Below are 16,972 nucleotides of genomic sequence, written 5' to 3'. Positions count from 1 at the left end.
ATTTGAGGGGAGAATAACACTAAATTATTGGAGTAAGGAATTGTGTGTGAAATTTAACAAATTTGAAATTAATTGTTTTGTATTGTTATATGTGTTGTAGTATGTTTAGTACATGAATTGTGGAATATCTCTTCTTATCTGCGAAAACACTGAGATTAGTTGTGAGTCTTGGATTTGTTGAAACAGTATAGTAAAAAGATTTAATCCTTTTGATGGAAAGATATCTGGGCCATTCTTGAATTCTTGTGGACATATTGTGAATTGAAAAAAAATCAGTAGAATAGTTTTTTGTCAAGTAATTGTTGGAATAAGGAAATGTATATGAAATTAACAAATTACTAATATTTGATTGTTTTATCTTGTTGCTTGAGTTGTTGCTTTAGTTTTTAATGGTGGAAATTTTCTAATTGACTGGGGAAAAATTAGGTTGGTCATGAGTCCTGGATTTGTTGATGAGATTTGGGGAAAGATTCTGGATAAAAATATTCAATCTTTGTGGTGGAAAGATATCTGGGCTATTCTTGGATTCTTGGGAAGATAGGGTTAATTTTAAATAGCCTTAGAATAGTTGTTTTGGTGAAGAAAGTGTTGTAATAGTAAGGAAGGAATTGAATATGAATTTTAACAAATTTGATTATTGATTAGTTTTTATATTGTTGCTAAATCGATGCAAGATTTAAGCAAAATTCTGGAAATCATTTTTTCCTTAATGGCAGATTCCTTGATGTTTTCTGCGACCTCTCCTTAACTTTGATCATCTTTGATAAATAGTAAAGACCATGATTATTGGACAAACATTGTTAAGGCTGATCCATAATTCCATAACTAAGATATATACTATATTTGTTAGTACTAACTGTAAACTAGCGTGATTTTTAGACACTTATTTATCAAATTTGTTTGTATTTGACATGTTTGCTCGCAACTCACAAGTATGTATGTGTATGCAAAGGATGTTAAATCCCCGGAGACGCCTGTGCTGTTTGTCCCAAGCATCCGTTCTGGTGGTTTTGCTGATATTGGTCCACGGAGATACATGGAAGACGAACACATAAGGATAGACGATCTGTCAGCACACTTGGGGTCCCTCATCACAGTCCCCGAACCTAGTGCCTTCTATGGGGTAAGTGGCCTTTTTCTCCCTATCTTTTCCGATGATGTTGGAATCGCACGTCTGATTTTTGTGCCATTTTCCAGGTTTTTGATGGCCATGGAGGGCCTGAGGCCGCAGCCTATGTTAGAAAGCACGCGATGAGATTCTTTTTTGAAGACGGTGATTTCCCACTTGCTTCTGAAGTAAACGATGCCTTCGTAGTGGATGTTGAGAATTATCTAAGGAAAGCATTTCTCTTAGTAGATATGGCCTTGGCTGAGGACAACAGCGTGAGCAGTTCTTCCGGGACGACTGCTTTGACAACTCTCGTTGTTGGGAGGTACATTTTTTTTTCTTCGCTCTCCGTAAATTGTATTCCATCCGTCCTAAATAAGGTGGCTCTGTTTCCTTTTTAGTTTGTCCTAACCAAGATGACACATGGCAAATTTTTTTTACTTCCTCTCCAATTAATACATTCAACAACTTTTTTCTCTCACCAATTAAATACTCCTCTTTCTCTCTCTAATTAATCACATTAACCAACAACTCCTAAAATCTCACTCAGGCTTCTAATGGTGGCGAACGCAGGAGACTGCAGAGCAGTTCTATGCCGGAAAGGCGAGGCGATCGATATGTCTCAAGATCACCGGCCTAGTTACGCATTGGAGAGGAGGCGTGTAGAGGAATTGGGTGGATTCATAGACGATGGTTATCTCAACGGTGTTCTCTCCGTTACTCGAGCCCTGGGCGACTGGGACATGAAGCGGCCGCAAGGCTCCACCTCGCCTCTCATTGCGGAGCCTGAGTTCCGCCAAATCACTCTGACGGAGGATGATGAGTTCCTCATAATCGGATGCGACGGAATCTGGGATGTCTTGTCAAGCCAGCAAGCAGTCAGCCTCGTCCGTCGTGGGCTCAGACGACACGATGATCCCGAGCAGTGCGCCAAGGACCTCGTGATGGAGGCCCTTCGTCTTAACACATTCGACAATCTTACGGTGATAGTAGTATGTTTTACATCTGTGGATCAACCGTCAACGCAGTACCAGAGGAAGCTGAGGTGCTGTGCTGCAGCCTCACCGCAGAGGCGTTGTGCAGCCTACGGAGTTTATTGGACCGGTGATGGCCGGTTTCCGACTACCTTGCCCATGTATTTGAGGGAGGGAAGCTACTAGTGGTGGCTTCAAGTTGAGCAGCGTCTAGAGCTGGGGAGAAGTTGTGTTTGTAACATTCTTACTTGTTTTTTGCATCCTAATTATTTCATTGGTTTGGTGTACATATATAATTATCGTTGGGTCATGTATTTAGAAATGTACTATACACCTAACTTTTGGTCAATATAGATTTTTATCATTAATTTTAAATATATTGTAAAACTACAATAACTTTGAACTTGTAATAAAATTATCATGATTAAATTTTTAGGTGGAACTAATGCTATGTGGATGTCTCTGAATGTAGTTTATTGGATGAACTTAAAAGTGTTGTTAAAAATATAAAGTTTTAATATAGTTGAAAAATAAATCAGCTTTTGGATGAATTTGTTTATAACACATTAAAAATACATAAAGTTTGAATGTGGTCAAAAAGTTAAATATTGGAACTTACATCTACTCAAATATTCATACTCGAATTATCTGAAAATAATTATATAATTTGTTTGAAAATTATCACTAAATAATTATATAATTTGTTTGAAAAAAAGTAATTAATTTAACCATAGAGAAATGAACTCTAGTTCGATACAACCGAGCATTAGACTACATTTGTAACCGATTGGGCAATCAATTTTTTTATGATTTTTAGGTGACATGTTATAACTGTGTGTTTCTCGTGAAGACACGAAATCGAAACGCTTCTTACATTTTTTTTGTAAGTGAAAAAGGAAGTCTCGTAAGTCATAAACACGAAAATTGTTCTCTATTCGTTTATTTCGAGAAAAACTTTGGAGTAATACGGTGGGTAAAATATTCGTAGTTTTTTTTTTATCGAATTGTGTTATTAAATTTGATTTGAATTTGTCATATTTTCGAACTTGGTTAGATTGAATTCAAATTGATTTTTTTGGTGTCGGTCGTGCTTATCATATGGGTGTTTCGACAGCTACACATTAGAAAATCGATCATCTAGTGTAATAAATGCACACAAAATGGGGTGGCGAACATGAGAGGTGCAGACACTGAACAGAAAATGGAGATGTGAAAGCTAGGACTAAAAGAACAAAGAAATTTACATTCTTTAGTTTTTATAGAGGGATATGGTTTGCTTACATCACATGCAAGTGTTAAACCGATTCAAAACTATAAAAGACAGACATTGTATTTTGTATTGAACATTATTTTGCATAGCCTCTTTTAATTTTTAAAGTTATCTATTGAATAAATCGACAATCAAGAAGAAATAATTTTATATTTACCTTTGATAGTATTCCTTTAGTAATGGGATTTTTGATTTTTAACTTGCATACCATCTTGAAATTTGAAACTTTAGCTATGATAACAACTAACTGATCTTTTGTTCTAACAAACGGCAACTTCACAATTCTCTCTTCAATATCTTTTATAAAATGTCTGTCAAGCTCTATATATATATTCTATTCTCAGATATAGTAATGACAGTGTTATTATTACAATACAATTGATAAATAATTTTTTCCTTCTGTCCCACTTTATTCTAAATAGAAATACCACACTCTTCTATTTTATTATTTACACTTAACTCACAAAATTTTAGTGAATCTACTTTTGAATATTCCTCTAAACTAGGTTTTCAGATTTGAGAGTGCTACTCTCTCTATCTGTCATGACATGTGTTGACTCTGCACAGGTTTGAGAAATTGTATTCCTTTATAAAAAATGAGTGAAAAAATAGTGGAATATGAATCTCGTTTTGAGTAAAGACCAAAATTGGTGTGAACATATGCTCATTTTATCATTTTGGTCATAAACTTTATCTTTTGAATTTTTTGGTCCTGTACATTTCAAATCGGATCACAATTGGTCCTCCGTTAACAATTCCGTTAATATTTAACTGTTAACAATTTTAATCACAATTTTGACCAATTTAAGCAATTTTTAATGAAATTACCAACTCCTAATCATAACCTTAATTATTTTAAGGATATATTCTATTTAGAATACCAAAATAAGAGTATTAAAAAAGAAAATAAAGAGTATTATTTAATTTATTTTAATAGCAATCGAATCATTATGCAAATCCTAAATTGCAATTCTCTTCTCCCAATTCTTTTATTGTTCCAACCATTCCTAAATCCTAACAATAGAGTTTGAAAATTGCAGATGGGGTGACTTCCATGGATGAATTCTTGAAAGAATTCTTCCCCAAAGAATACGAAGGAAGCAATTGCATCTCCAAGAACAGATTACTGCAAATACGACAACCAGATTCTGACCCTGTTTACATCCTCACTCTACTTAGCCGCCTTAGTCTCTACATTCAGAGCCTCCCACGTCACCCGAAACAGAGGCTGCAGGGCTAGCATCATCTGTGGCTCCATCAGCTTCTTCTCCGGCGCAATCATGAAACCGCTGCTCAGAACATCGCAATGCTTATCATCGGCTTTTTACTCTTTATTTGCTTTTTCAATACTGTTATTTTGGTATTTTAAATGATATATCCTTAAAATAATTAAGTTTATGATTAGGAGTTGGTAATCCCATTAAAAATTACTTAAGTTGGTTAAAATTGTGATTAAATTGTTGACCGTTAAATATTAACGGAGGACCAATTGTGATCCGATATGAAATATACAGAACTAAAAAATTTAAAAGATAAAGTTTATGACCAAAATGATAAAATAAGCATATGTTAAGGACCAATTTTGGCCTTTAGTCTCTCATTTTTATATACTTATATATCCCACTCTAAGTAAAGCATTTCCTATTAGGCAAGAGATTTTATACAACATTATTATGTGAGGTAAGTTGAGAGAGAATAAAGTGGGACATGCCAAAAAGAAAAATGTGTTGTATCACTAAGAGCAACTCCAAGGGGAAGGGTAAATGGATAGGTAAACTAATATAACTACCACATTCACCTTTTTTTCATGGTCCAAAGGGAGAGGTATTTGAGAAGGTATTATATATTTTTCTATTTTAAAGATGTATCTTTACCTCCCCATCAATGGAGAGGTAAAATCTTATAACTACCATATTTGCCTTCTTTTCATGAAAAACCATTCTCCAAAGGAAAGGTATTTGAGAAGGTATTACACTTCATATTTTTTAATGCATTTTGTACTGTTATTTTATTTTTAAAAAATAATTTACCTTTCTATATACTTTTTTGGCTTTTCCCTTTGGAATGTGTTACTCCCTCCGTCCCACATAATTTTACCCAATATTCTATTTTGGGCCGTCCCACATAATTTTACCCATTTCACTTTTACTATTTTTGATAGTGGACCTCATATTCCACTAACTCATTCTTACTCACATTTTATTATAAAACTAATACTTTAAAAGTAGGACCCACATCCCACCAACTATTTCAACTCACTTTTCATTACATTTCTTAAAACCCGTGCCGGGTCAAAGTGTGTAAAATTATGTGGGACAGAGGGAGTACTTTTTAGAATGGTATATCTCACTTTTTAAGAAAGTAAATACATAATATACTTTTTCAATATACCTTCTCCCCTTGGAGATGCTCTTAGAGTGGGACGAAGAGAGTATTAACGAAATATTAATTTTATAGTACTCCCTTCGTCTCGGCTAAGATGTTGTTAATGTGTTTAATTGAAGAGAGAAAGAATGGGTGTAAGTATTAAATGGAATGAGAAAGAGAGTTGAATATTTAATTGGAGTGGGAAAAAAGTAGTTGAGTGTATTAATTGGAGAGGGAAAGTTACCGAAAATAGAAATGTGTATCTTGATTGGGACAAACCAAAAAGAAAAATGTGTCATCATAGCTGGGACGGTGGGAGTAGAATATTAGTGTATGAGTTAGTGGAATATGCTAGTTCGCTTACTAAAAGTGAAAAAATGTAAATATATTTTTAAATTACTCCCTCTCTTCCACCATAAATGAGACGCTTTTTTTGAGCACGAGAGTTAAGAAATTGATAGGAGTATTTAAAGAGTTAAGTGGAGAGAGACTAAAAGTATGAGAGAGGAAAAAAAGAAGAGAAGTGAAGAGATAATAAAATAGGTGAAATAATAAAATAAGAGAGATAGAAATGTACTCCCTCTGTCCCGGATAAGATGACACATTTCTTAGTCGACACATGATTTTAGGAGTTGTTGATTAATGTTGAAAAAGAGTGTGTAAGTATTAAATGGAGGGAGAAAGAAAGTTGAATATTTAATTAGAGTGAAAAAAGTGATTGTGTATATTAATTAGAAAGCGATAATTATTAAATATATAAATATCTCATCTTGATTGAGAGTTGAGACAAACTAAAATGAAAAGTATGACATCTTACTCGTTAGGATGGATGAAGTATTACTTTTATAATAAATGAAAATAACTCATATGATGGTACATTAAAAAAAAAGAAGTGAGCCGCTTATAATAGAATGGAGAAAATAGTGTAGATAATTTGAAATCTAATCTTGAAGAAAGTGAGCCATAATGTGAAATCTAATCTTGAATTACCTACTTTATGAGTAGTAGATTGTTTAAGAATTAAGTAGAGGTTGATTGTTCATTTGTAATTGTGGACCCTTCACCGAACACGAGCTTACAAAAGGGTGTCATCAAAAGTCTACATAGGATTTGTGACTAAATTAACTTACAACTAATACATATAATTGCTACTACTACATGCCAAATTCCGAGTCACTATATTTATTCCGCTACGTAAATATGCTCAATATATTTATTATATTTATTCTGCTACGAAAATGTGTTTAATCTTATTTTAATATACTACCTCTATTCCATTCTAAGCTGTTACTATTATTATGTAGGAGTATCAGATTTTATACAATGTTATTATGTGAATTAAGTGGAGAGAGAATAAGTGGGACATGTCAAAAGGAAAAGTATAATGTATCATCTAGAGTGGAACGAAGAGAGTATTAATGAAATATTAATTTTATAGTAGAATATGAGTGCATGAGTTAGTGGAATATGCTATCTCACTTACTAAAAGTAAAAAAAAAAATGTAAATATATTTTTAAATTACTTCATCCATTCCACCATAAGTGAAACACTTTTTTTAGCACGATATTTAAGAAATTGATATTTAATGAGTTAAATGGAGAGAGTGAAAGTATAAGAGAGAGAAAAAAGTAGAGAGTGATATAGAATAAAGTAGGTGAAAGAATAAAATAAGAGAGATGAAATATACTATCCCCATTCCGGCTAAGATGACACATTTCTTAGTCGGCACGAGATTTTAGGAGTTGTTGGCTAATGTAATTAATTAGAGAGAGAAAGAGTGTATAGGTATTAAATTGAGAGAGAAAGAGAGTTGAATATTTAATTGGAGCGAAAAAAAAGGTTCTGTATATATTAGAGAGAGAGTTATGAAATATAGAAATGTATCCTCTTGGTTGGGAGTTAGACAAACTAATAAGAGTTCGTTTGGTTTGCCATATAATGGCATTTAGCTGATTTTAAATGTGAATAACTGGCGTTTGGTTTGCAATATAGCAAAACTGTCTGACCCGGCTAATTGATGAAGGCCCACTCAAAAAATGTTGAAATGCACATTTTACATTTCTGCTTCTACACCTCCGATAGAAAAAATGAATTCAATAAAGCAAATTTTTTAATGGGTCCATCCCTTTTCATGAGTAACACTATATGGCAAACCAAACTAACCCTAAGAAAAATGTGTCATCTTAGTTGAGACGAAAAAAGTATTATTTTTACTAGAAAAAAAAATACCTCAATTATGATGGTATATTCTACAAAAGAAAGTGACTCGCGTGTGATCGAAGAAATATTAAGAAGGAAGTATAGACTATTTAAAATCTAATTTTGAATTACCGACTGTATGATTAGTAGATTGTTTAAGAATGAAATAGAGGTTGATTGTTCATTTAAAATTGTGGACCCTTCAACGTAGAAGATCTTACACAAGTGTCTACCAAAGTCTACTTTGGACTGCGACTAATTCATTAACAAGTAATAATCATAGATTAAAACTCCGAGTCACTATATTTATTCCGCTACGCAAAAGTATGCTCAATATATTTATTCCCAAATCCGTCCCCATTTTCCTAATAATTCCACAACTGCTGCACTCCGGCGATCCGCGCTTGATTTCGAAATGGAGAATGCCGGAGCGGCGGAGGGAGTCGGATATTGGTTACAGTGGCAGGTACTGCTTTCCGCGCTTGTATGCGTGATCCCTACGGTCGTCGCGATCAGATTCCTCCGCAGGATAGGCGGCGGAAGCGATCCGGTCAAGTCGGCCGATCTCTGGTCTCCTTGCTGGCGGAATCTCCATCCTCGATGGCTCCTCTTCTACCGCGCCTTCGCCTTCACTTCCATGGCTTACTTGCTCTACCAGACTGTTGCTGCCTTGGGCTTCATCGTCTTCTTTTTCTACACTCAGTAACTCTCTCTCTCACACACACACTGTAAATTTGCTAGATTTAACTCGAATTTGTGCGATTGTTAATCCAGGTGGACGTTTGTTCTGGTGCTAGTATACTTTGGGGTTCGTACATCGTTAATTCACCCTCTCTGATTTCAATTTTAGTGTTTAATTTGAATTTGAATTCGAATTTTAGGGTTTGAGCTTGCTCTGTTGCAGATTGCTACTCTCATCTCGATTCAAGGATGTATGAAACCCGGGGAGAAGGAATCAGATGAGAAGCTTGGATTTCTAGAACACCTAATGCAAATCATCTATCAGGTTAGCCGCCTAATCCATATCCCATCGTTTTTGACAAATTCAATTCAACCACAATTTCATGAATTTATCAACATAACACTGGGCAAAATGTGTTTAAACAGACATCTGCAGGAGCCAGCATGATCACGGATATCGTGTTTTGGTGCCTCTTGCTTCCATTCATGTTGGGAGAGAGCTTTCAGCTCACTCTTGTGAGCATCATCTGTCTTGCCACAAATGCACAAAGTAGATCATTTCTAAGTTTGGTTCGTTTGATTTGATTATATGTTGCAGTTAATCGGATCCATGCACTCTGTAAATGCTGTCTTTCTCATTCTCGAATCTGCCCTCAATCGCATGGTAAGATTTTCCTAATCCCATCTATTTTCTTCAATCAACATAGTAAGTAAATTCATACCAATGTCATTTCCAGCCGTTTACTTGGTTCGGGCTCATCTACTTTATTCTATGGAGCTGCTCCTACGTCGTCTTTCAATGGGCTATTCATGCTTGTTGCGTCAAATGGTAAATAATACACAAATATATATGGCATAACATACTGTTTCTCATCATAAGACATGATTAACATTTTGGAGGGGTGCAGGTGGCCATACCCTTTTCTTGATCTTTCAACACCATGGGCACCTCTATGGTAATAAAACTCACAGCTAAAGAAACTAAACAACACTTGCAACTATGTAACATGTTTTTTTGTTTCAAAGGTATCTGGCTCTAGCGTTGGTTCACGTCCCCTTCTATGGATTGTATGTATGGCTTACAAAAGCAAAACATAAGGCTTTCTCAACATGGTTTCCCAATGCATTTATGAGGTGCAATCACTTTCAAATTTTCGACTCAATTTCCATATCAAATACTACTACTGTATGATAAGAGCATAATATTAAAATTTCTGAACACATAATGTGTATTTGCAGGTTTCCGGAGAAGAAAGAAATTTAGGGTTCACCAGATTCTTGCAATTGGAAATAGATGCATGTAAAATGTATTTCGAGTTAGACAGCAAATGTACAACAATAAGATCAATATTTATGCGAGATGATATGCTATATATCATTCTCTTTGAAGAGTATATTCTTACTCTTTTGGGATAAACAAAGAGATTGCAGAATTTGATTAGCAGCCAGAAAACTTTAAACGCCAATAATATATATCTAAAACAGCCCAGGGGTTGTTCAATTTGCAAAATTTTAAGAAAACTTTCAACGCCAATAATATATATCCAAAATAGCTTTAGGGGATTGTTCAGTTCGCAAAAGTATCCTCCCTTCGTCCACCAATAGCTTTAGGGGATTGTTCAGTTCGCAAAAGTATCCTCCCTTCGTCCACCAATAACGGTCAAAATTTGCCATTTTTGTAAGTCCACCAACAAATGTCCCATTTGCTTTTCACCACTTCTGTTAATGGACTCCATATTCCACTAACTTTATTTCCAAATTGGCCTTTTATTGGTGGACGGATGGAGTGTTATTCTATTCGGTTCTTGAGATTAATCTCATGACTCAATATCATAATAGATAATCATTCCCTCCAACTAAAATAATTTAACTAAATCCTAGATTTATATCCCATGATTATTTTATTTTATCTACAAAACATAACAGTCAGAAAAAAAAAACAACGGGACATTTCCTATATGAAACACACTGAGAATTTGGATCAATATAATTTGATACCCATGAAAGAATTGTTTCCAGCTGTCGAAACAATACCGAATTATAAAACTAATGACTACCCACCGAATTATAAAACTAATGACTACCCAATAACAGATTTTCACAGTAAAAATGTGGAATTCATCAAACAAAATGTTAAACCAAAATGAATAATTGGAAAGAAAAAGCAGAAATAGAAGAAAAACAAATTCAGAAACTTAAAATTGAGTATCAAAACCAAATTCCAAAACAACAGAAACCTAGATTAAAACTGTGACAATTATAAAAAAACAAACATGAAAAATTCTTCAAATGCGCTCAATCACCGGCGGTTTTATTGTAGACATAGGTCAATCCACACTTACCGCAGTAGTGCCTATCGAAGTGATTCGCCATGAAAGTTCCAGCGCCGCACTCGGCGTTGGGGCACTCCTTCCGGAGCCTCTGCACCTTCCCGGAATCATCGACCTTGTAGAACTGCAGCACGGCGAGCTTGACCTTCTTGTGCTTGTGCTTGATCTTCTTAGGCTTGGTGTAGGTCTTCTTCTTGCGCTTCTTGGCGCCGCCTCGGAGGCGGAGCACGAGGTGGAGAGTGGACTCCTTCTGGATGTTGTAGTCGGCGAGGGTGCGGCCGTCCTCGAGCTGCTTGCCGGCGAAGATGAGGCGCTGCTGGTCCGGCGGGATGCCCTCCTTATCCTGGATCTTAGCCTTCACATTGTCGATTGTGTCGGAGGATTCAACCTCCAAGGTGATCGTCTTTCCCGTTAGGGTTTTCACGAAGATCTGCATCTTGAGAAGAGGATGATGGATTTTGGGGGAAATTGGGGGAGCCCTCCGTTTTATACATTAGGGTTTTCTTGCTCACAAATTGCTGGGCTTGACACTACGGGCCTGTCATTTTTGGTCGACTCAAGGCTTTAATCTATCGGCCCAAGTTAGAAGTCCAATTTATACGTACTACTATTTTAGCTAATTTTTTTCCTAAGCTAGCTTAAAAAAATCAGCTTAAACATATACTGTACTAAAATTTTAAAATGGATCTGATTTCAAGAACTAGATCACATTCGAGTTAGTTTTATAATTCACACTAATGATATTATGTAAGTCCTTTTTATCAGTTTATAGTATCTTGTTTTAAGAATCGGACCGGAAACAAAAATCGGACCGACAAGCGAATCGGCATCGTTACTGGTTTACTGGTTTAACCGGTTCACTGGTCGAACCATTGGTTGAACCGGAATACTGTTTATATATATATTTATTTATTTAGTAGTAAATAATAAAATTTGATTAAATTTTTTATCAATAAATATTATAGTATTATACGTAATAGTATTATTAAGAAAAACAAGTCTTGTAGTGTATTATGGAGTAATATTTAATGACGTTAAGTTTGAATACAATAATTAAAATAAAATTCTACATATATCTTAAATAAGAGGATAAAAAATGTTAACAACAAATACTAAATACGATAACAATAAAAAATAATGAAAACTCCCAATTAATAAAACTATTTTTTGCTATATTAATATACTCCATCTGTTCCATAGGAATAGAGTCATTTTGCCATGTTGGTACGTTCCATAGTAAAGAGTCATTTCCCTTTTTAGTAAAAGTCAACATATTTTTTCACACCTACTTTACTTTCTCTTACTTTTTTCTTTCTTCATCTCTCTACCTTTTTAATTTTCCACTTTATTCTCCTTTTACTTAACTCACCTAACACAATTTTTCTTAAACTCCGTGCCGAAAAGAAACTATGGAACGGAGGGAGTAATAAACAAGGAGTAGTACTTTGAAAAATTATATACCTCCTCTGCCTAACGTAAACCTACCCCTAAAATCTGAATCCCCTATTCTGAAATACACCTCCCACCTCCCTGCACACATTTCAATTAAAGTGACTTCTCAAATCTCAATCATCATCCTCCTTTTAACTCTCTCTGAATTAATAGGGACTGGCCCACTTGCAAAGGATTACATACTAGTGTTCACCTTTTAAGATATGAGCTCTGTTTTGGTGTAAAATGTATTCCAACTTAAATAAAATGGCGCTCCATTAACATCGAATTGCCCATATTACTCCTAAGCGCATTCAAAAATTTCAAGTCCCCGCGCATTATCAACAAAACACAGCTTTTTGTTCAAATAATTCATTTTTTGTAGGTTTAAATATACGTCCTCCCATTTGAATTCACACACAGAACGCGCACGACTGGAGCTTCAACTTGAGGTAGTCTTTCCCCATCCCCATCGAATTTCAAAAGTATAGTGTTGGATTGTTGAATTTTATGAATGTGCTACTTCAAAGTTATTTGGTATGCGATTTTTGACCGCGACAGGAGTTTTTTACAGCTTCGAGAGTTTCGTTATATGCTTTTTAGATTGTAGTAAAAAATTTATGTGGAGGTGGAGTTGTATTGTGTTTTCCAATGAATTCAGTAGCTGATATAATTGTCTTTGTTTGGGTAAAATCGTTACCAAAATGAAATTATGTGCTTCGTCGTGAAGTGGTTTATCGATGAGTTTCTCAAATTTCATGGGATTCAATTCATGGAATTTTATGGTAGGTATTATGACTGAGTCACAACCGGGTACCAAAGTTCATATGAAAGGCATACAAGCATCTGAAGGTTTGTGTGTCGTTCGGCTCCCTGTTTTTTGCAAAATGGTGTTGTATAAATCAGATAATAAACTCTTATTTTATAATTGTGCGATTACGGGCAGGAACCTCGAGCTCTGCTCGTCGAAAATTCCATAAGGGTGATCGAACTCGGATGATGTGGACCGTTCGGGAAGAGGAAATCTTGGTTGTATCAATGCTCGAACTCCTTGCTAGAGGATGAAAATCTGACAACAGTTTTCGCACAGGGAATTTGGGAAAGATTGAAGATATTCTGCGTGTGGAATTTCCAAATACCGACCTCAAAGGTACGCCCCATATCACATCCAAGATAACAGCGTGGAAGAAGAGCTACACGAGTTTGACAAAAATACTAGCGAGTGGCGTGGGGTTCAATTCGGATGGAAAGTATATGATAGAATGCGATGATGACCAATGGGAGGCAATCGTCCAGGTATTGTGCGTCAATTTGTTCGGTGCAACTGAGTATAAAATCCCTTGGTTTTGATTTTTTGCTAAGGGAACACCGACTAAGTCATGCTTCATTGTTGTGTATTGTTTTGTTTTACCATCGTAGGTTGATAAGGACGCCAAAGGCATGCGGACAAAGCCATGGCCATTATGGGAAACGTGGAAGTCCATCTTCGGCAAGGATCGTGCGAGCGGTGGAGGTGCTGAATAGGTTGATGCTGCGGCGGAGCAGGTGCGTGCTAACCTCCAAGGCAGCAGTGAAGTCAATGAGAATGACTACCACCCAATCTTTGAGGATGAAGAGACCAATAATGTGGTTCCAATGTCACAGTAGGTAATGAATGAATCCAACAGCTCGGGCAATAATGACACACAAACTTCCACCAACAAGTCTGGCTCTAGCAAGAAACGCAATCACGAGGGTCCTGATGCAGCCCTTATGGAGTTCCTCGCAAATCTCCACTTTGAGACTAATTCTTGTTTGGAGGTGATTTCGGCTAGGATCGGCTATGAATTTGACCTTGGCAAGGCAAGACAAGATATTTTTGATAAGTTTGGCACGGTGGAAGGCCTCACGCTTGCGTAACGTTATCAACTATGCAACATCCAAGGCGATAAATTGCAGCGCCTGGTGGTATTCATGGGAATGTCAGCTTGCGCGCATCTTGGATACCTGCTGATGCTAATAAAAAATAAACACAATGGCTCTTGAATGTTGGGGTTTATGATCAATGTCATGGCTATTGACCTTGTTCTTTTTTGGTTGGCCTTCTATGTGTATAGTTCGTAGTAAGGTGTCACGCATATTTTGTAAGTAAGCAGCGTGCTTGTACTAGCAAGTGAAACTCAGAAGTCTAAAGTGTGACACACATATTTTGTAAGTAGCTAGCGAATTAGGCTTTGAATTGAAACTCTATGTAATTATTTGGGACTTGTGGTCAATCATAACTTCAACAACTATGTATGTTAATATTGTTAGAGTTTGTATACTAGAAATCACGTTTCGAGTGATTGAATACTGTAAAACTCTTATTTTATTTTCCAAGAAATAAAACAAATTATTTTTATCATAATGTTGTTATGTTTTACATTTAATGGATGTTATTGCATGTTTAAATGTATAAGTAAACTTAACAAAGTCTAAGTCTTTGTTTTAATAGACCAGTTGTGGGGTGTCGTCCACTTTAAGGTAACACGGTCAGTCCTAAACAAAGAAAAAGAAGAACTTCACGACCTAGATAGAATTAGACTATCCATCGTGAAAGGTTGCAATGTCGGTCCGCATATTTCTAAGCCTTACTGAAATAAGATGATATGAAGCACTCGAACGGATCTAACAAAGCAAGACGAGTCTTTATGCTATCTACTTGAAAGACGAGGTCTTGATAAATATTTGTTTCTTAATCAATGTAGGTTAGCATTGAGCATACGGTATTGATTATGCATTACTTTGACTTATCAAATGGTGCGGGTTTTTAGCAACCCAATAATCCCGATATATTGGGTAATGGTGATTAGTATCAAGCGGTGCTAGGATTGCTATTATATTGAATCGTGCGCGAGGTGAGTCTCGTTTGATAATGTCCTCGAGAGGAGCGAAAAACAGTGTTTTATTATTCGGAACCTAGCTAGTTGGAGTTTGATTACTCTATGAATAATAAATAAGCGTTTCATGCTAAGTCCACCCTTAGAATTTATAAGAAGTTAATTAATTAAGTCCATAGCAGGAATTAATTAATTAATGAACATTTTTATCTTAAGCGCGAACGGAAACCCGGATTACTTATAATTTCGGATTTGGATGGGGAGTGTTCAATATTACTTCTGTAGTGACTGCTCGTAATATTCCAATTAAGCTTGTATTAAATTGTGGGTTCAATTTAATTAGTAAAAAGCAAATTAGGTGAGCCCACATTCAAAACCTTCCATAGATTCATGTCTGACCCAAAAGGAACTATATATAAATAGGAGAATAAAGGAGACAGAAAATACACTACATTATTTTCTCAAATTTTCGGCCACTCCTATACCTAGAGGGACGAAAATTTTCGCCCAGCTCTCGTCCGTAGAGTCGAATTTCTGTCTCTTTTATTTAAGTCCTAGTATTCCGGTGAGATCAGCCCACACTGATATTGGAGTACAGTTCGGGAACCAGAGAGAAGATCCGTGGTCTAGTATTCAAAGCGTCACGTGGAGAAGTCGTTAGCCATCGTCGATTCTTTGGAGAATTAACAAGGTATTATTTCTGCTCCGTAGAAAAGCATGTTTTAGGTTTCAATTATACTTAAAGCATGATTAATTCGAGTTATGAGCATGATACATGTGATAATTACGCGCATAGAATTTGTCTAAATAATCTGTTAAATAGATCTGATTATTATGTGATTTATTTGTTTGAATTCTCGAACGCTTCTGTTGCCAGTTCCTTCAAATACTTCATGCCTACTCAACATTTGGTTGTTCTTGATGCATACTACTCGCCATGTAAATATGAGAGTGTATGTTGCTATAGCTATAACAGACTGCAGACTGCCTGTCATCGACATCTATAAATCAACAAGTTCATACAATAGCATCACCTAATATTCACATGTCCTTAAAAAACAGAGCAGCAACCGTTTACTTAAATACAACATACATCAAAACAAAACACGGTGCTAAATCGATTACAATACGATGGATTTTTGTAAGCCCCCCAAAACGTAGGTCCGTCAAAATTAGATAAAATTCTATGGCATTACAAATTTGCTAGCATAGCAGAGATTAGGACCTACTCATCCCCAATAACTTAGTTAGAAATTGGGGCGCCTGGCTATGTGTGGCCACGTACGGAGAGGCGAGTTTGACGTAACGGAACTCGCATTGGGGGGATCGAGTAGAGGGACCAGCTTCATCTTTCTTCGTTGCATCTAGCATCGCCAAAACCCGGCCGCTCTCAAACCGAGTTTCCAGCCTCCCATCCGGGTCAACGTCTATGAAATACATGCCCACGTCATTCGTTGACTCCTGATCAACTGGAGGATCATCATCTTCCGAAAATAGTTTACGACGAACCGTTTGAGGTGGTAAAATAGTCAGAGAGTTCACATCTGCTTCAAAGCCACTAACCTCGTAACATCTCGGTTCATCAGTATGGATCACCTCGATGCAGTCAGGAAGGACTATCACATTGACTTCTCCTTCCTTCTTGACGTCGTCCATCCCGTACAAGCATGCCAGCTGCGAGAAGTGGGGGTCATCTTGGTGGTAATACGCCGCCGCAAATGGAGTTTTCTACACAATTATCATGGATCATTTA

General features: G+C 36.1%; 3 protein-coding genes across 3 annotated transcripts; 2 read left to right on the top strand and 1 right to left on the bottom strand.

Annotated features, from left to right (window-relative positions):
* The first annotated feature begins 958 nt into the window (after window positions 1–958).
* LOC125185403 (probable protein phosphatase 2C 49) lies at window positions 959–2,393 on the top strand. The gene is given in 4 exon segments (XM_048081926.1): window positions 959–1,123; window positions 1,198–1,433; window positions 1,659–2,128; window positions 2,131–2,393. Coding segments are annotated over 4 exon segments (879 nt in total). The 5' UTR covers window positions 959–1,036; the 3' UTR covers window positions 2,217–2,393.
* Window positions 2,394–8,227: 5,834 nt separating this feature from the next.
* On the top strand, window positions 8,228–9,994 carry LOC125223028. The gene is made up of 9 exons (XM_048125976.1): window positions 8,228–8,621; window positions 8,694–8,727; window positions 8,824–8,925; window positions 9,027–9,116; window positions 9,199–9,264; window positions 9,338–9,429; window positions 9,509–9,556; window positions 9,627–9,734; window positions 9,840–9,994. Exons 1-9 carry the CDS (start codon window positions 8,335–8,337, stop codon window positions 9,862–9,864), a joined length of 852 nt encoding a protein of 283 aa, XP_047981933.1. The 5' UTR covers window positions 8,228–8,334; the 3' UTR covers window positions 9,865–9,994.
* A 777-nt stretch (window positions 9,995–10,771) lies between these two features.
* Window positions 10,772–11,406, bottom strand: LOC125223029 (ubiquitin-40S ribosomal protein S27a-like). The gene has a single exon (XM_048125977.1). The coding sequence runs from the start codon at window positions 11,364–11,366 to the stop codon at window positions 10,896–10,898; it is 471 nt and encodes a 156-aa protein (XP_047981934.1). The 5' UTR covers window positions 11,367–11,406; the 3' UTR covers window positions 10,772–10,895.
* Window positions 11,407–16,972: the final 5,566 nt, after the last annotated feature.

Source organism: Salvia hispanica, chromosome 4, assembly GCF_023119035.1.
Source record: "Salvia hispanica cultivar TCC Black 2014 chromosome 4, UniMelb_Shisp_WGS_1.0, whole genome shotgun sequence".
Classification (NCBI taxonomy): domain Eukaryota; kingdom Viridiplantae; phylum Streptophyta; class Magnoliopsida; order Lamiales; family Lamiaceae; genus Salvia; species Salvia hispanica.
Note: the sequence above shows the minus strand (reverse complement) of the source record. Positions and strands in the feature narration are given on the sequence as shown.

Excerpts from the sequence above, each read along its gene's own strand:
- LOC125223028 (XM_048125976.1), top strand. The coding sequence starts at position 8,335 with ATGGAGAATGCCGGAGCGGCGGAGGGAGTCGGATATTGGTTACAGTGG. Across the intron at positions 9,117-9,198 it reads AGAGCTTTCAGCTCACTCTT|TTAATCGGATCCATGCACTC; the intron begins GTGAGCATCATC and ends TATATGTTGCAG. Across the intron at positions 9,735-9,839 it reads TTTCCCAATGCATTTATGAG|GTTTCCGGAGAAGAAAGAAA; the intron begins GTGCAATCACTT and ends GTGTATTTGCAG.
- LOC125223029 (XM_048125977.1), bottom strand. The coding sequence starts at position 11,366 with ATGCAGATCTTCGTGAAAACCCTAACGGGAAAGACGATCACCTTGGAG.